Source organism: Culex quinquefasciatus, chromosome 3, assembly GCF_015732765.1.
Source record: "Culex quinquefasciatus strain JHB chromosome 3, VPISU_Cqui_1.0_pri_paternal, whole genome shotgun sequence".
Classification (NCBI taxonomy): Eukaryota; Metazoa; Arthropoda; class Insecta; order Diptera; family Culicidae; genus Culex; species Culex quinquefasciatus.
The window spans coordinates 43,155,030-43,174,905 of NC_051863.1; the positions used below are offsets into that span (position 1 = coordinate 43,155,030).

Here is a 19,876-nt window from a genome sequence, read left to right on the forward strand (position 1 = left end):
TTCCATCAGTTTTATTGCTTTTTTTGTATTTTTCAAATACCTAAACAACTTTGCAATGAAAAAAAAAATAGAAATGTATTATTTTCAAAAAGTGTAAGATTGGACGAAAATAAAAATTTAAGCGAATTTTCTTTCGCTCTAGATTTCTAGATATTTTTGAGTAATCCCGAACATGCTCAAATTGAACGCAGAGGTATGAATTTTAAATTGATTTCAGCTGATTGCACATTATTTTCAATTGAAATTTGTAAGTTTGCCTGAAAAAATATTTTTGTCTCTGATTTTTCGAGCCGGGGAAGAGTTGGATTGAAAAAGGCTTTGAATTTTTTTTGCAACAGTCTTATTCCTCAGATTTTAACATTTAGTCTGCCTGAATGAGATGGTAGTCAATCAGATTCGTTATCCAACTGTCAGTAGTTCAAACCCCGAGATGGAAGATTTCTTAGTGCTAAATAAGTTAATGGCTCAGTCCATAAAAAGGGTCATTAAGACTGCTTAATTAATATGTAATACTTATTTTTTAACCATGATTACATTTTTTTTTTACTTCAGTCAAATTTAAACATTTCATATACATTTCCAAAAAAAAATTATTGAAAACATTGATATTTACTAATTTTATTCATATTGTAACGTGTGAAATTGTTTTAAATTAGAAAGATTCATGAAAATTAACAATAATATAAAATTAAAAAAAAAACATATGTTAAAAATAACCCTTGATTTTGAGAAGTATACAATTACGGTTTATTTTCAATTAACGGGCCATTTTACATGATCATTCAAAATTGGTCCGCGGGCCACAAAAAATCACTTCGCGGGCCATACTTTGGTCACCCCTGTACTATGCCATTCCGTACGTATTTAATTTGTACTCTTCATTTTGTGGAAAAATCTCTGAAAAACGGTGGCGCATGCGGGGTGGCAACGATGGATTTGGTTTGCACATAACGAATTTGGTGAGCCCGTTCTGGATCAGTGTTTGTGTTGGTAAATTTATGTAGCATGGATGCGATTGGGTGAATGTGATAGTATGTGTTTTACAAAAGAGCTTTTCAAGCAAAACAATGCCAAAGGGCCGTTGTGGGTTTGTAAACAAAGAGTGTGTCCTGCTCACGCTAGAGGGTGTTTACATCTGGCATGAAAGGGATACACTCTTTGTTTACAAATCCACAACGGCCCTTTGGCATTGTTTTGCTAGTTTTGACCAAATTTTAACTTAAATTTTGGTTGGATAACAAACAGAGTTTTGTTGCTGTGAAAAGGTTGGCTTCATTTTAAATGAGCGTTAAAAATTGTGCATAGGGTACCCAATTTTTACAGGTCGCGAATTTGCTTATCTTTTAGTTTTTTTTAGTTTTGGTTCAATATTTAATTATTTAATAATTCAGTTTTTATCCGTGCTGATAGTTACCAGAGTGAATGCCAATAGTTTTATAACTTTTCTAAAAACTGTGTAAGTTTAAATGAAAATGTGTCACTATACATATGTTGCGTACGAAGTATTTTTCAACAAGCATTTATGGATTGTTTAGTCATGAGGCAGCTAAATGGTTCCTTTTTTTAAGGCTGTTCGCAATTTTCAAACCCGTTGTAGCATTAGCATAAAAACTGAAAGTTGCTGATCTTCAAATCGAGGAAGCATCAATGTGTGTGAGTGAGTGATTGATTGTGTTGTGTATGTATATTTTCCAGCTAATAATAATTTAATCATTGTATTTATTTGAAGAAAATAATTTAAATATGCTGATTAATCCCATTACACTAAAAATAAATGTTAACGTATGCTTTTTGAATCGGTCGTTTTAATTAAACATCTAAATCCTACATTCAAAATAAAACAAATGAGTAAATAATGAATGTTTACTCCTTATCGCTGTAAGAGTTTAAAATCAAAATATCAATTATGCGTTAAATCATTTACAACCTCGAATTTCGCTTAAACATATAATTATTTAAAGGAAAATATAAACTTCTCTCTACTCTTACAGTTGATATAATGAGTTTAACAACAGACATGTTAAAACTGTGATTAATCAGCATTGCTTTTACCTGAGAAAATGGTTGGTTTAGTAATATGACACTCAATTTAATCGTGCACGGCTTCGTCGCGTTGTTTCTGCCGTGGTTTAAAATATAAAAAATATAAATCATGCATTTTTAACACTATACAATCACAAGTATAAGTTTAATAATAAAAAAATAACTTTACTTGATTCGCCCGCAATACCTTACGGGGTATATCCTAGGGTTCTACCTCTCCTACTAACATTGAGTCCAAAACCTCCCTACAAACATCTATACCAATAAGGTGACGTAGGGGTCCCTGCGCACTTTAGATAGGTGTTTACTAACATTCCTTCATTTCCCTGAGGATAGCTTGGACCCGGCGTGGACCCCCTTATGCCCTGGGCTGTATTACACACTCATCAAAAGATGAAGACATGGTATCTCCCGTGTTGGATTATTGTTCCGGATGAGGGTCTAACACAACCAGACCAAACAGTGGGATAAGCGTTGTGGAGCCTTCCGGTGGTGGGACGTCCTCCAAATGCTAATGCTAATGCTAATTTTGTGGAAAAATCTCAAACATATTAAAGTAACCCCGTTTTACGGTACTTACTAAAAAAATTGTATGAAAAATAATATGCTCAAACTGATGATTCAAGACGGTTTCTTTAGGCACCCGAAAAGCTTCAGCCAGGTTAAACAAAGTTACAAAAAATGAAATAAAAGGAAAAAAAAAAACAGTAAAGATTAAAAGGTGAATCATTCGTTTCACTGTTGCGTTTGAATTCAATTCTTTAAAAAAAGTGACAGATGTAATCGGAAAAGTTGTTGAAAATTAGCCTTGGTTTTAAATCAGGATTTTAAAGTTTTTTATGGTCTAAATATTCCAGGAATTGTTTGATATTTCAAATCACTAGATGACTTCAAAATTAAATTTCACCGTAACGCATCGTACCAATGTTTTGAGAGAATAATTTTTTTGAATAATAATTTTCCCTAGATTGTATGACAAGTTTTTGCTAAGGCTAAGACTTTATCAAAAAATATGTTTATTAGGTTGTTAACAACCCGTTACCTAACAAAATTGTGCCGTTACTTATGCTTTTAAAGAAAATGTAAACAGTTGTGTTTACACCTGCTACTTGGTAACTCACCTTTAACATCACGTCCATTACTTTCGCCTTCCTGAAACGTTCCACTCGCCGTGACCGCCATCGTTGGCAGCTTGAGATCTCCGTTGTTTAACTTCTGCTTCGTCTTCTCATCCAACGATGGTAGCCGCTCCAAAAGCTCCCCACCAGGGTTGACCATCGAAAGTGGTCGCACCGTCGCGGGATCTATCACATCTTCCGCCTGGGCCCCGTCGCCGGGAACTCGGGGCACCTTCGAGATGTCACTGATGACGCTGCTGGTGTCGTCCAGATCTAGGGTGACGGCCGGATTCTCGATTCCGGCTGCCGCCAAAGTGCGGTGCGAGCCCGGTTCGGACTTTTGCGATACCAGCAGTTCCATGGTTCTGGAAGAAAGGGGGGAGAGAGAGGGTTCTGGTTTAGCATTTTAACAATTCTTTGAAATGGATCTCTCACATGGCAGATTCCTCCAGAATCAGTCGTTCCCACTCAGCACGTCAATAGCTGTTTGCAATCAATTATCCGCTCAAGAGTTGCAGCTCTTCCGATGTTTGCTCCGTGTCCAGCAGGGTACACAAAACTCCACTCAAGTCAATGGGATGATGGAGGTTCATTCACAGTGGAAAACTGTACAAGACAAGTGTAGTGCCCGGTGGGATTACTCGCAAAAATTACGTGAATCAAACGTAAGGTGGAGTGACCTTTCTTGAACCGGAATTATACGTCGAACGCGATACTCTTGAATACGTCTACAACAGCTCTGCACGTCACATTCTTTTCAACCCTCATCAGTTTTAAAGGTACCAGACAAATCTGACTGAGAACATCGATTACCACATCTGACTTTAATTGAAACTGACACGCTTTAAGGGGTTTTTTTTTGTTACAGAAACACTCAGATTTAGGTTGGACTCAGTTTCAAACAGCTGCACTCAAATTCAGAGACACTGATTTCTACCATATTTTTTGTCTAATTGTCTGTGATAGAATCAAGTTTCTCCAGATAATCTAGGCTGGCACTTGGCTGATCGATTTGTCCAAACCCTCTGACGGCCGGCTGTCGTAATTAATCATTTTGCAGAACTTCAGCGGAAATTATTTGAGCAAACGATTCAATGCACATTTATCTTTTCTGAGGAGTCATCCTGAGTGCGATAATCTTTGCTAAGTGATTGGTATTGAAAGCATCCATTCGGTTGAAGCAATTTGGCACGTCATCTATTTCAAGTAGATACATTGTACAAACTATTTTAAAAGTTCGAAATCGCTCCAACCGTGCCGTAACGCTTTTGGAGTTATTGGCTTAATTTTTATATTAAAAATATTCTTAAAAAATGTGAAAATTCAAATGTGAACATTTATTTTTTATATGTTTTAGAGGACATAAAATGCCAACTTTTCAGAAATTTCCAGGTTGTGCAAAAAATCTTTGAGCGAGTTATAAATTTTTGAATCAATACAGATTTTTTCAAAAAATCGAATATTGTTCGCAAAAATTTTCCAACTTCATTTTTCGATGTAAAATCGAATTTGCAATCAAAAAGTACTATAATGAATTTTTGATAAAGTGCACCGTTTTCAAGTTATAACCCTTTTTAGGTAACTTTTTTGAAAAAAGTCGCAGTTTTTCATTTTTTAAAATTAGTGCCCCTGTTTGCCCACCTTTGAAAAAAATAATTTTAAAAAGCTGAGAAAATTCTCTATATTTTGCTTTTTTGAACTTTGTTGATACGACCCTTTAGTTGCTGAGATATTGCCACCGACACTGACGTAACACTCCTTGAAAAAAATAATTTGAATTCTGACCCTGAATGATTTACCGCATTTACTGAAACTTTGACTAGCCCCTCGTTTTGAATGAAAATAAATCTTTCGCGCAACACTGCTTCGCTCGGGTGACATTTTGACATGTTGATTTGTTTTGATGCTGTGTTGAAGCTGATGCAGATTTTTTATTGATTCCGTTCGCAATGGGAAGAACCTGTTTCTTCCCGGTTGCAGAAGTCGTGACGGAAACTTCATCTCGTTTCACGCGTATCCTGTGGACTAGCCGACGTGAGTAGAAATTATTGCTTCAAAATCGATAGAATGCGATGAAAAATTTCTTTTTTTAGGTTAGGTATCTGGAAAGCTTTTTGCGGAAGAGAAAATGCTACCCACAGGAACTTGCTATGTAGCGTGCATTTTGACACTGCTTGTTTTCGTGATCCTTCCCAACCATCGAAAGGGTAAGACTTTTTCCAACTTTTTTTAGCTTCATAATTCTGACTCAAACAAATAACTAAGATTTGAAATTAATGATTCACACTTTCTTTACAGAGAGATTGACACCGCGATGTTGGACTGATCGGACGAAACATTTTGAAGATCTGCAGAAATTTGATCAAGTGAATTCCTATATTGCTCAATAAAATACTCAGCAAAAAACAATGAATTGCAATCAATAATCGAAATATATTCAAATACTTATCACTAGAAATATACCTATTTGGGAACATGAAAATATTACTTTCTCAAAATCTTCTACTTTATCCCGCAAATGCGATTGACAGTTGAAAACGTAATTTGCGTTATATTTTTATTAGATTTAAAATTAAACCATTTATTTAAGCTGATTGGACAATTGTTTTTAAACGTTCAATAAATGAATTGAAGAACAAAAATTACACACAGATGCTACAGGACTATGCACGTGAAACAATTGAATTCTTGATCAGAACCTTCATCTCCTAATCTGCTTACACTCAGACAACGGTTTTTGATGAGCTCGGAGTCATTGATCGTGTCCAATCAGAATATCCTTAGAAGAAAAATCATTCACCTTTCTTAAAAATCACTTTGATTTAACCTGTTAATATGTTGGGCTGGAAGGAATCAAGCGCTGATATTAATATCACAAATGTTTTTATTCTCGCACAAAAAAATCGAGTTTTCTTGCTTAAATAGTCAAAATAACCAGACAGTCCAACAACATAAAGTATTTGTAAAAATGAAACTCATAGCGACCAAAACACACCAAACAAATAAAATTTCACTGACAGTTCTCGACTTCAAAATCAGCTGTTCGAACAGTGGTGCCAGTTTGAAAGAAACTTAAACAATATGTCAAATATGACAGCACACCCAGGGGGGCTGAACTGTCAAAATTTCCCGTAGCACTCATCCAAGCAATATGGCCGCCTATGTTATTGTTTTGAAAATGAAATTGGTGATCGGCTTAGAAAAGTTTTCGGATTCTCGGTGTATCGAAAGGTAATTAATCAGCAAGGTAACTTTTCAATAGCGCATGTAAATTAACCAGCAATCAATGTTTCAGGTGTTTCCGGCAAGCGAACCATGGATACAACGTTTTCGACGCTCCTCCCGTCTGTGTTGCCCTTGCACCTGCATCCTGCATCAGCCGTACACAGCTTGAAGAGCACTTCCGGGGCGAAAAGGATTAAAGTAACAGAAGCTGCAGATTCAGTCCTCAGGAAGCGTTCGGAACTTCTCGTGCCTTCTGTCTAAACATCTCGGCCGCGTTCAGAATCGCGCAGACGTTCATTGATAAAACCAGCCATTTGCCTTCTGTTCAAGTGAATCTCGTGCTCATTCGACACTTGCGGGCCACCTTACAGCAACGCCCGAAAGAACTAGCTGTGAACGGCCAGAATCACCCGGTGCACCGGCAGCATCTCGTCCTCGACGAAGAACGTCACGTCCGAACGTACGACATGCACAGTGGAGGCTGAATCAAACAACGCTAGAAAAAATCATAAAAGCATTGAAAAACACTTCCCGGCTTTCTCACAACAATTTCAATAATAAAAATCATAAAAACATTGAATTGTACTGTTTTCATTATCTCAATCTCTTAGTAAATCAAAAAAAGTATTGATAAAGAGGGAAAATGTGACCAAAGTTCAACTTTTCTGGTTTTGTACCTCAATGCAGTTGAGTAAAAACCTTTATTTTTGTTTTATGTTGCCCAATTCAATATTAAAACTGCCTAAACCTGCCTAAGCAAAGTATAAAACTACAAATGCCGAAAATTCTGTTTGATACTTATTATTCCTGTGCTAAATCCTTCGAATCGTCACTAAACCCATTGAAACACCCAAACATTTTATTCACGAGCTCTAATTCTTCGAAAAATAGGCAAACAAAAATGATTTATAAATTGAATTTCCAACAATAGAGCGTGACAAAACGTGTAACATTTGCCCTATTTTAAACTTTTTTGGGGTAAACGATCCAAAAAGTGGGTACCAGGCTGGTTCCATAACAATAACGCTGCGTTTGTATTGGTTTGACAGTTCGTAGAAGCCCCCTGAGCACACCTCACCGGACTTACCCGGGGGGTACTTCAATGATAGACAACATTTTATCAGCGAGTGTTACGTCGGTGTCGGTGATATTGCCATGCAAAGGTTTAAAAATAGGAAAATTTATGTTTTCTAAGTCTCACCCAAACAACCCGCCATTTTCGAATGTCGATATCTCAGCAACTTTATTCAAAGATATATTCAAAAAAAATATTTTCAAAAATTTATAATCAAGACTAACATTTCAAACGGGCCAAACATTCAATATTACGCCCATTTTAAATGTTAGTCTTGATTTAAATTTTTTGAAAATATTGTATTCGAAAAGATCGGAAAATTGGCATGGCAATATCTCAGCAACTATAAGTCGTATCAACAAAGTTTAATAAAGCAAAATATAGAGAATTTTCTCAGCTTTTCAAAAATATTTTTTTCAAAGGTGGGCAAACATGGGCACTAATTTAAAAAAATGAAAAACTGCGACTATTTTCAAAAAAGTTACCTATAAGGGTTATAACTTGAAAACGGTGCACTTTATCAAAATTTCACTAAAGTACTTTTTGATTGCAAATTCGATTTTACATCGAAAAATGAAGTTGAAAAAATTTTGCGACCAATATTCAATTTTTTGAAAAAAATCTGTATTGATTCAAAAAATTATAACTCGGTCATAGATTTCTTGCCCAGTCTGGAAATTACTGAAAAGTTGGCATTTTATGTCCTCTAAAACGTATCAAAAAATAAAAAAATAAAATTGTGTTTTTTGCAAATCAAGTTTTAGTGACAGAAAGTTAAATAAAAAATCACCATATTTTCATTAACCGTGTATCATTTTTTTCAGAGTAGTCCATATCCATACCTACAACTTTGCCGAAGACACCAAATCGATCAAAAAATTCCTTCAAAAGATACCGATTTTTGAATTTTCATACATCATTTTTGTATGAACAGCTGCCAAATTTGTATGGAAAATTATATGGACAAACTAATGATGCAAAATGGATTCTTTGGGCATACCGAAGGCACCAAAAAAGTTTCAGCCGGATTAAAAAATACAAAAATAAATCGAATGACCGAAATCTCAGAGAATTGATCAAATATTATTCTAGGATTGTTTTGTATAACTATTCATGGTAGAAGAAAGCGTATCAGTTCACAATTGGATAAATCAGATACTTTTCCCAAAAATTCGGATCTTCCGGTGGCTTGTACTCCGGCCACCGGTCCGTGCAGTGCGATTTTTCATCGGATTATTGATCCTGGTGCAAAAACGAAACTTTTGGTGTATAGTAATCGATGGTTTGCGCGAAATCATGTTGCGGTAATTTTTTAGGCCCTTTTTTCCAATGTGCGTGGGCTTGACAAAGTCAAACTGAAAAGTGACGAACTGTCACTTTTTACACGGCGCTCACGCGCACTACCAAAACAAGCGTTTGGTAGTGGGTTGTGAACTCCGCGTAAAAGAGGTGTGAAACTAAAAAGTGACTCCGTTTGAAAAAAAAGGTTTCAATGTTTGACCTTGAATAAACAAAAAATAGAGCACGCAATGTAAACAACAACACGTTTTGTTTGGCTGACCATTCTGTGCATGGTCGCGAAGATTAGTTGAATTTGGTTACCGGAGTTCCGAAATATAATTACAAATGTTTACGGTAGTCGGGCTTATACAAGTGTCAAACGCGTTCTGACCTGAAATCTCTTTGGCCAGTTGTCGCACTAACAAAGTGACAACAATGCACGGAGTTTTTCCGATTCGTATTGAATATCTCACGATTGAAATCAATTCTTGGGAATCTGTGAAAGTTAAAAGTTGAAGCTTGAGGCGCTGTACAAAATGGCGTTCTTAACTGAATTCGGCACAAAATGCACGTGCGACAAGATAGCACGACAACGACGATGCATACTTGAAGTTAAAAGAAATTAAGAAGCAACATTAAAAAAAAAATGGAAACATTCACTTTGAGAATTTGTCTCGATTAACACTTTAGATTAGGATCCAATAACTCAACAGCCATGCGCCTCCGTCAAATGGTATGATAAATCCTGCTGTCAACAACATAGAGTAAAATAAAAATTAAAGAAAATTTTCATTTCATTTCTTCCAAGCCCCAAAACCGCTGACGTCTTGACTCGTTCTGTACTTGAATTCAAAAAACCATGGAGCGCAGAATTTCAGGATAAATGCGGAAATGAAACAATTATGATTTCTGCTTCGTTGCTGGTGCTGCGAACCTCCTGATGGGAAGCCGCCGGTTTCAAACATGGAAAACATCAAACGACAACCCAACCAAAGCTGCGATGCTTTTAAATTGAAATTTCGAATCTCCTTCATTTGCACTGACACGGAACAACAATTAATTTCTTTGCCAGCGTCGGGGAATCTGGGTAGCACCGACGACGACGCCACACGTTGCAGAAACTTTTTGGGTTTAATTTATTTATCCCTTTTTACGTTTCGCACAGAGTGCGAGCAACATTACTATTTCTATCCTTTTTTGGGATTCCTTGAATACCAGGAAAATTAACGTTTTGGTGCCGTTTCACAGGAGGTGAACTTTTAGATCTTGGGAATGTATTTGCTGTAATTTTTTTTAAATTTGGATTTATAGAAATTTATTTTAAATTCTGAAAACATTCTTGGCACAGAATAAACAGAATTAATTGATATTTCTAAGATTTCCAAACGCAATCGATACACTATTAATTTGCTCATTGATGTCCCTGCCAATAATAACCTCCGATCCTGTTCTCCACCTACAGCTTGCAGAAGCACACAATCTCGCCTCCCCTTGGTGTTCATTAAGTTGTGGCCAACCAATTACCACTACGAAACCACAAAATAGTAGAACATAATTAAACTCCTGCTCGAGCATCAGCTGGTGTTCCGGAACCCCATCTCGATGGGTCGGTCGTTCCATTAATTGCCAAAGGTCTTCCCCACGTAGTTCGTGGTGTTCTGGAACGTCACGTGTCCTGTGTGTAGTTTACTAAATTTAGTGCCGATACACTGAACACGCACAATTAATGGCTGCCGCCCGATCCGATTCAGAACACTGTGAGTCTGGATATTGGGGGCAATAGTCATCTGTTTCAACCTTGCATTAGCAAGGTTCCCACGGTGGACATTCGCCTCAGCTATTCGAACGCCGACTGTAATGAAGATATCTCTTTAGCTATAAGGACCTCATTCCTAAGGTTAGGGCCATATTTTAGCATGAGATATCTTTCGTCGGGAAAAGCTTGAACCCCCACTTTATGTCTGCGGCAGTAATTTAATGAAGACGCTATAGCCACCGTCGACGTCCTTTGGCTGCCAAGCTGTTGGCTTTGACTACGACCGAGCTTCCAGGAAAATCGATGCCAGCGACAACAAGCAGGATGAGGTCTGCAGGTCTGACCGGAAACAGTGCGAGTGGACATGATGGGAAACGACAAGCCGTTGTAGCAAATTTGAGACACATAAGAAAACAGAACGAAGTGCTTCAAATCAAGAAAACATCTTTAAAAATTATACTTTCTCATCATTTCGCTGCCGGCCACCGGGTATCGGAAGTATTGAAGACATACACAAGTCCGATAGAATGTAAAAAAGGTGGTGGTTTTTTGGAAGAAAATCCGTCGAGTTATAAATTTGAACAGGAAATGACAAATTCATTTTAGTTATAGAAAAAGCGAACTCCCAAAAGTTCATGAAAAAACGAAACTATTGGCACTACGTCCCCCGGGGCATGGCCTTCCTCTAACGTGGGATTTCTGCTCCAGCGCCTCTGACGAGACAGGAGAAACCGGGACCGACGTTTTACTTCACCATCCGATAGAAGCTCAGTGGATAAGGCGGGAATCGAACCCGCGTCTCATAGCATCATCGGGATCGGCAGCCGAAGCCGCTACCCCTGCGCCACGAGACCCACCCCATAAGTTCATATCCAACTTAAATACAACTACTTTTATCTGTGTCCGTGGTTACTAAAGCTAAATCCTCTCGAATCGACCCAAATTGTCGTAATCAAATAGTAAACATATCGAGAGCATCGTTACGAGTGGTCATCAAACAGCCGGAACCACCGCATAGTTGTGTACTACAACTTCTGGCTGGCTGGCCTCAAGTAGGCAACCCCATCCAGCTCCACGTGGTCCCCGTGGCCGTGTCCTTGGCGGTGGACTTGTAACCCCCCCAGGGCACGCAACAATCTGGTACCACCACTTTCCCCGTGCCACCTAAATTGCAACTGCCACGTGGATACACATTTAGGAAATATGATTTCAGAGAGGAATATTGAGTTTTTTTTTCATATTAGTTCTTTTTGCATGTAAAATTGTAAGATTAAAGTCTACCTTCAATTTTTTACGAACTAAACTAAATGTTTCAAAATATTATTAAATAAACCCTTTTGAAAATTGAGTACCGATTCGTCGTAGCTTGTGCGCCGGGATGAGTATTTGCCCACCATCGATGAGTGGTACAGTTGCGGTTCATTGATTGGAAATAATTATTTAATGCAGTTGCCACGAAGTCAACAAACCGATTACGGTGGTATCTGGCTAGCTAACAAAGTTATGGAAAGCCAATGTATGACGGGAAGGCATGTATCCAGACTGCTAGTAAAACGAGGTGATTTTTTGATCCACTACCTACTCTGGCAGGCGAAAGTTTCTTGAGGACACACGTCTCGCAAATGAATGACATTTCACGCAAGATTGGTCGACGGGAAAAAGTTGGATTATAACAGGTGGGGCTTTGTGAATGTTGAATTGATCTTCCTGTTTTCAATTGATCTGGTTTGTCTTACAATTCAAACAAAAACAGCTTCCGTTGCATTTGGCACGATACAATTGAGATCAATGGGGTAGGATATTTTCCACAACTTTGTGTAAAATTTATGATTTTCAATACCGAGTATGACAGTTGATTTTTTGACCAAGTCACTCAAAATTCAGATTTTTCTACTTTTAGGAACTTGGTGTGTTGAGTATTACCTCTTTTTAGAGTAATTTTACAAACACAATGTGTAAAAATGTGAACCCTATGAAAATTCACTAGAAACTAATGAAAATTCACCAGTTCCCGATGTAATATTACACTTTTTTGACACAAAATCTCAAAATATGTCATCATTCCCTGATGAACATTACCAGATTCACTTTTTTTCTGTGTAGACAATGTTCATAGTCATATTGGTCATGTCTGTGACATAGCCACCTCGGAAAACGCAAAAAAAAAAAAAAACAAACAAAAAACATATTCGGAACAGTTTATAGATCTGCCATTGTTCAACAAATCATAGAAAACCGATAATTGAACATAATGATTTGCTTTTTCCTTCATGTGAAAGCATTTCTTGCGATCTTTCGATTGATGTATAGACCGGCTGTACATTTTTACGTTTTATATTAAGTTTTCAAAGAAAAACATTGACCCTTGAAATCCACAAATTTAGAACACTTTTTCTTAAAATGTAAACAAACTTTTTTTTCTCTCCAGGAGTACATATTTTTTACAAAAAAATGACTTCACACTCTGAAAATAATAAAGCTCAAGTTAAGTGATGTTTTAAACATGGTCTGATAACTTTTTTTGTGAAAATATCCATTAAATTCAGTTGTTCCACAATTGTGGGAGGCACAATAACATCCCACAATTATGGAACAGGCAATTTGGAGGCAGTGTTTTGCTGCTCTGCATAAAATATTCTTGAAATGAGGTTTTTTGTTCAAAAAGTACTATTTTTACTAGTGAAAAAGCAAGAGAATGTCCAAATAAAGGCCCTAAAAATAATAGGGACTGCAGAAAAGATGCATTTTTCATCCAATTGGCAAATTACCACAAAAGTGTTCCGAATTTGTGGGTGTTCCGAATATGTGGGATGACTGTACCAGGGGTTTCAAGATAAATTCAAATTTTCTGATTGATTTGGAATCTAGGTCAAAATTGAAGGCTATAATAATAGTAGGATGGCATTATCATTTTTAAACCAAGTTTCTCAATATTCCTCCAACAACCGACTACTTTATCGACTCCATTTTGCTGGGCGAGATAGGATGCCGTCTATTTTTGGACAATTACACAGTAATTTTCGTTTCACATTTGATCAGAAAAATCCGATTTTACTTAACCCACTTTATTTTTTCATTTTTTGATATTTTTGAGTAGACCAAAGATGGCAAATTTTAAGCTATAGTGCATTAAGGACGCTATTAATTGTACAAGTATTGTTGTAATGTAACCATTTAAAAGTCAAATTTAATAAAAAATTTGTCAAGTTTGCAAATTTTAGAAATATTGTCCTCCATCCTCCATCCATCGTGAGCAAATTCCGAACAACATTATTTTTAAAACCTTATTTATTGTCTTTCGAAGAATGATAACTGAGAATAACATATTTTGAAGCGAAATTATTGATCTGACTTTCAATGTCATTAGTTGAAAGTTTTGTGAAATTTTCTCAGCCTTTGGCAAATAATAATCACGGAATTTTCAAATAACGACTAACAACTTTAAAAGGCTTAAAAAGTAAAAAAAAATTGATCCAAATGAAAAGTCAGTATTTTCATTTGGATCAAAAATTGAAAAAAGAAGTCTGTAGAAATTGTACTCAGTTTTTTTTTAACCCTCTACTACCCAATTTTTTTCCAAAATATTTATTTTTTCTGTGTTCAGAAGGTCATTTTGAGCAACTTTTGTACTACGAAAAACTTTATTTCTCTTGTTTTATGTTTTTCTTGTTTTATTTTTAGTATTTTAATTTGCATTTATCTTGTTTAGTTTATGTTTGTTTTTAGTAGTATTTGGTCTATTCTACCACCTAATATAGTTACATTTTGCTTATCTAATTTTTTCACGTTTTTAAGTCACTTTTTCTATTTTTTGCATGTTTTTCACATTTTCTGATTTTTAAAGACATTGGCAAAGTCACATAAAACAAGTTAAACTTCCAACCCTGAAATTTTCCAAAATTTCAAGAGTTCTTCTTTTCAATGCTTTTTGATGATCAAAAATAGGTTGGAAATTGATTTTCGGCGATTTTTTAGATCGAAGCCCGTCTAAAGGCGGAGTAAGGTTGTAGAGGGTTAATATTCATTTTCTAAATCAGGCTGAGGATAAAAACTTATTCTTTTAATATTTTTTCGAAGGATTTATCCTAAATTTTCGATTATTTTATCTGATATTTAAAGTCGAGTAGTTGTTTAAGAAACTTAAAGGAATTAAATAACTTGGCCGAAATAAAAACGTCCGTCATGCACAACAGCGCAAAATTCTACAGCTTTGGAAGAAATTAAAAAAATGGAGATTTGTGATAAAAGGTGAATTTACAAAAATCAAGAATCATGATCCTAGTCATAACTTTCCACTTTGGCCAAGACAAAAATCGTTTAAAAATCACAACATAAAATACGGATTTTCAATCGCTTTAATGACACTTTTGTTGGTACAACTTCCAGGTTTATATGGAGACTTTCGTTGAGAATAAAGAAAAACTGTTTTTGCAATTCCGTCGTGAAACTACTTAGTTTTCCTGTCATTCTTGTACGACGAAATAGCCTACTTTTCTGTACCAAAACTAACAGAATCGAATAGCATTACTTTTCAAAATAAATGCTGAAAAGTTCTACTTTTCAGCACATTTTTTTGATTTAAACGATTTATTGACAAAATACATGAAAATTTGACATTAAATTTCACTCAGTGTGCGTTTTTTGGAATTGCAAAAAATGTTGTATGGAACTCGTTGCAAAACTTGATTTTTTCAGCACTCTTCGTATTTATCCAACTCGGTGAACCTCGTTGGATAAATGTACGACTCGTGCTGAAAAAATTCTCTTTTTGCTACTTGTTGCATAAACTACTATTTTGCCTTCCTCACCTCACTGAGGAAAGGCTATGAAATCACTCGAAAAATAAACTTCTTAATTCGACCTCGTAGACCCACCTTTACGTATACCTATCGACTCAGAATCATGTTCTGAGCAAATGTGTGTGTGGATGTGTGTAGGTGGGTGGACAAAAAAAATGTCACTCGATTATCTCCGGACTGGATGAACGTATTTCGCCCGTATTAGTCTCATTCGATCCGTCTTGGGGTCCCATAGGTCTCTAATTAAAATCAACAAGTTTAGTTAAGTACTTCAAAAGTTATGCTAAAAAAACGATTTTGGCGTATGTCCGGAAGATTGTAAAAAGGGTGGTTTTTGCAAGAAACCCTATCATGTTATACATTTTCAGAAAGGTATGAAAAAGACCTTTCCAATGATCCCAAAATATTGAAGATCTGACAACCTTATAAAAAGTTATTAGCACTTAAGTGTTATTTATACACTTTTTGGAGGCCGGATCTCAGATATTTCAGTTAAAATTATGTCCGGGTCCATCATGCGACCCATCGTTAGTTAGATAATCAAAAGACCTTTCAAATGAGCCTAAAACATCAAGGATCTGACAACCCTATCAAAAGTTATTAGCACTTAAGTGTAATTTATACACTTTTTGGAGGCCGGATCTCAGATATTTCAGTAAAAATGATGTCCGGGTCCATCATGCGACCCATCGTTAGTTAGATAATCAAAAAACCTTTCAAATGAGCCTAAAACATCAAGGATCTGACAACCCTATCAAAAGTTATTGGCACTTAAGTGTTGTTTATATAGTTTTTGGAGGCCGGATCTCAGATATTGTGATAAAAATATTGTCTGAATCTTCCATGTGAACTATCGTTGGATAGGGTTTTTTATCAGACCTTGCCGATGAGCCAGAAAAATTAAAGGTCTGCGAACCCTATCAAAAGAAATCAGTACTAAAATTGATTTGTTAAACATGTTAAGGGAATGTTGCTATTTTTACTGAATGTATTGGCTTCATGAATGTGAGGAAGGCACCAACCGCCTAAAGGTGGATTAAGTATCGTTTTTACGTATAGAATCAATGGACTAAAAATTTATTTAAATAAATAAACACAAAATCTAAAATCTCATAATATTTTTCGCTCTTTTTCTAAAGCGAACATAACGCATAACTTAACTTATTTGCTTTTAGAGGTGAAATTTGTTTTTCTGTATTTTTTTTTTTTTGCAATGAAACTAGCAATGAAAAACTTAACCAATATAATTAACAACCATAGTGCAGTGAGCAGCTGGTTTTAGTCTTATCACATCCGATATTTTTCAGCCTTTATACATTTTCTTGTACGTCGTAAACCTGCAGCTTTGTGCTCTTCATGTAGTGTACTGACCGAAACTTCTGGCTGAATTCACCTTGAGTATAAACTGACGCGCTGTTGCTACAGTTTAGCCTTTGTATAGTGATTTTAAGGGATAATTGTGTAATATTTTGGAAGTTAACTTGAATTTGCATTTCCAGGGTACCTACATAACTTTGTAAGTATCCTGCAAGCTATAAAAAGAACTCGCCAAAAATCGACGTTGGAAGAATCGCCTGTCAAATCTTTCATGGCGCTCCGGCACAGATCCACCTGATAGGTCAGCTTCGCCACCATCATCACCATCCTCATCGTACGGGTTATCCTTTTTGGGGTCGTTCATTTTTCCCCCATCACATACTTTCACCAAAGTTTACTCAACTGCACCGCACGTGAACATGTAGTCAGCTTGATTGGCGCATAATTTTGCCCCCCTCTTGGCATGTTCAGCAGCATCATTTTAGCCCCGCTTCTTTTCATCTCTGATGGGATGTGCTGACCCTCCACGGCGAGGTAGGTCCCCGTCCCCGGGGGAAATCTTCGACCACCAGCACCACCATGGGATGTTGTTCAAGAGGTGCTAAAAACTGTTTCCAGCAGTTGTCAGTGGTTTTTGCTGACCAGCAGGACGAAAGTGCACAACCGGAGAGAGGGCTTCGTTGTGCACGCTGGAGCATGTAATGTGATGAACTCACGGAGCACCGGCTGGTCCAGAGGACGTGGCATTTTCATGAAGTTCAGCCGAGAATCTGGCATTGGGAAAAGTTTCAGGTTTCGGATTTCAGCTTCCGTGATAGTTGCGTTCAACTGTAGTTGAATTTATGCAATTTTAAAACACATTTTTAACAAAAATTAAATTGAAATGTTTTTTTAATAACATAAATTATTTTCAAAAATCGAGCAAATTCCAAATGCACGTCCACTGTGTCCGAAGCAAGGAACACCGAACCCAACTGTGGCAAGGATAAATTGAAATATTGCATTATCGTGTTTTCACCCCATTTAGGATAATAAAGGGTAAATAACCGTTACTTGCCAATAAACCATCATCATTTACCACATCCGTCACGGGCAATAATGGAAACGGGATCGAACAGTTTGCATGGCCCAGCTCTTGGGACGGTTTTCGAAACAATCTTTAAATAAATGTTGTTTTGTTAGTTGTTTCATGGCATTCAATTTTTATTTATTTTTTTAAATCAGCTTTCAAGGCTTTAACGTGAAGACTTCCATCATTGTCATGATTTTTCGTTCAAAGATATAATTTTTGCGTCGTTTTCAATATTTTGACAAAATTCCTTCAACAAGTTGTTTTGAATAGTGCCCTACACATGCTGATCCCTATTGGTAACGATTATCCCATTCCTTGTAAAGTTATGGAAATCTTCATTAATCAATAATTGCCAACTAGGACGTCAATGACTGTGCCACAAAATATATAAATTTTGAAGCACATTTGATTTAGATCAAAAATTCTTTCAGTGGCTTCAAGAAGGCAACAACTGGCACATGCTGATTCTTTTTGGTGCTGAAATTCGTTAAATTTAATGTAATACAGAATATTTTATAGTGATGATTAATTTTCTTCGAAAATTATCAACGGCTTCACCTTAAGAAAATAAAATATGTTTTTTTTGCAATTTCGTTGTGTTACTGTGTTACTTTTTACTATTCCTGACATTCTCAAATGACGAAACGGCCTACTTTTCTTGAACAAAACTAACAGTTTTTTTTATAGTAGCCATTTGATCACTTGTCATTCAGCACTTGTATCGAAAAGTTATACTTTTATATAGGGTAATTATCTACCAACTCACACGAAATCGGGGAAAGTTGCCCCGACCCCTCTTCGATTTGCGTGAAACTTTTGTCCCTGATCACGATTCCGAGGTCCGTTTTTTGATATCTCGTCACGGAGGGGCGGTACGACCCCTTCCATTTTTGAACATGCGAAAAAAGAGGTATTTTTCAATAAATTGCAGCCTGAAACGGTGATGAGATAGAAATTTGGTGTCAAAGAGACTTTTATGTAAAATTAGACGCCCAATTTGATGGCGTTCTCAGAATTCCAAAAAAAACGTATTTTTCATCGAAAAAAACACTAAAAAAGTTTTAAAAATTCTCCCATTTTCCGTTACTCGACTGTAAAAAATTTTGGAACATGTCATTTTGTGGGAAATTTAATGTACTTTTCGAATCTACATTGACCCAGAAGGTTCATTTTATCATTTAGAACAAAATTTTTCATTTTAAAATTTCGTGTTTTTTCTAACTTTGCAGGGTTATTTTTTAGAATGTAACAGTGTTCTACAAAGTTGTAGAGCAGACAATTACAAAAAAAAATGATGTATAGACATAAGGGGTTTGCTTATAAACATCACGATTTATCGCGATTTTACCAAAAAAAGTTTTGAAACTACCAACACTACCAACAAGACCAACATACAAACAAACAGCCGGCCTCGAACATCCAAAAAGCCATAAGCCCATCGAAATTAGGTCGATTGTTGTTCCGTGGGTCGAGCTTACATCCAAGCAAGCCAAAAATTCCTGACGTGCCCTGAAGCGCCCTCAAGACCGTGTCGATAGCAGCGGCTGCTGCGACGACAGAAACGACCGCCACGTCCGCAACCCTAATCAAGTATTTCCGGGACAAACTCTCTTCCCGCAAACCCAGCCCACTAAATACTTCCCCCGCTTCGATTCATTCTCGAATAGTTGGTGAATAGCGGGAATTCAGTTTGCGAACTTTGCGCGAGCGAGTTTTGTGGTCTCTTCCCGAACTTTTGTTCAATTTCTATTTTGAGCAATACGCCCTATTCAAAAGTTGCTCAACCACTTGCACGAGCGGGAATTATCAGCAATCGCTTCGACGAACTTTATCACGCTCATCGAATGGCGTATTTCGCGCAAAGTGAAAAGAGTGAAGAGTACAATTTTGTGTCGCCTAATGGAATGTGGGCTTTCTTGAACTATTTGTGTTGGACAAAAGAAAGTTGTGTTTTTTTATAGTCATTTAAAGTTTTACAACTTTTTCGAGAGATAAATAGCTACACGATTTGATCTTTTATTTTTATTTTTATTTTTATTTTTATTTTTTGATATCTCGTGACGTAGGGGCGGTACGATCCTACACCCAAACGAAAAATATATCTCAAAATCTGCAACAGTGAATTTGCTGCAGAAAATGTTATATTTTATTACATTTTTTGCAGCAAGCCCATAGATCATTTTTGCCCGC

The 19,876-nt window shown here is 36.5% G+C and overlaps 1 protein-coding gene and 2 long non-coding RNA genes across 9 annotated transcripts in view; 2 read left to right on the top strand and 1 right to left on the bottom strand.

Moving 5' to 3' along the window:
* Positions 1 to 19,876, bottom strand: part of LOC6048494 (adenylyl cyclase 78C) — a 169,466-nt gene that overhangs the window by 52,046 nt on the left and 97,544 nt on the right. For all 7 annotated transcript variants that reach the window (XR_005278246.1, XR_005278245.1, XM_038260196.1 and 4 more), the window contains one exon: positions 3,165 to 3,526. Coding sequence is in view for 5 of the 7 variants with exons in the window: in XM_038260196.1 (XP_038116124.1) it covers positions 3,165 to 3,522 (358 nt within the window). In the remaining 2 variants the exon portion in view is untranslated. The remainder of the gene's footprint in view (positions 1 to 3,164; positions 3,527 to 19,876) is intronic.
* LOC119768830 lies at positions 5,072 to 5,633 on the top strand. The gene is made up of 3 exons (XR_005278248.1): positions 5,072 to 5,195; positions 5,255 to 5,368; positions 5,460 to 5,633. It is a non-coding gene; the product is annotated as an uncharacterized LOC119768830 (long non-coding RNA).
* LOC119768829 lies at positions 6,270 to 6,769 on the top strand. Its single transcript, XR_005278247.1, has 2 exons — positions 6,270 to 6,392; positions 6,457 to 6,769. It is a non-coding gene; the product is annotated as an uncharacterized LOC119768829 (long non-coding RNA).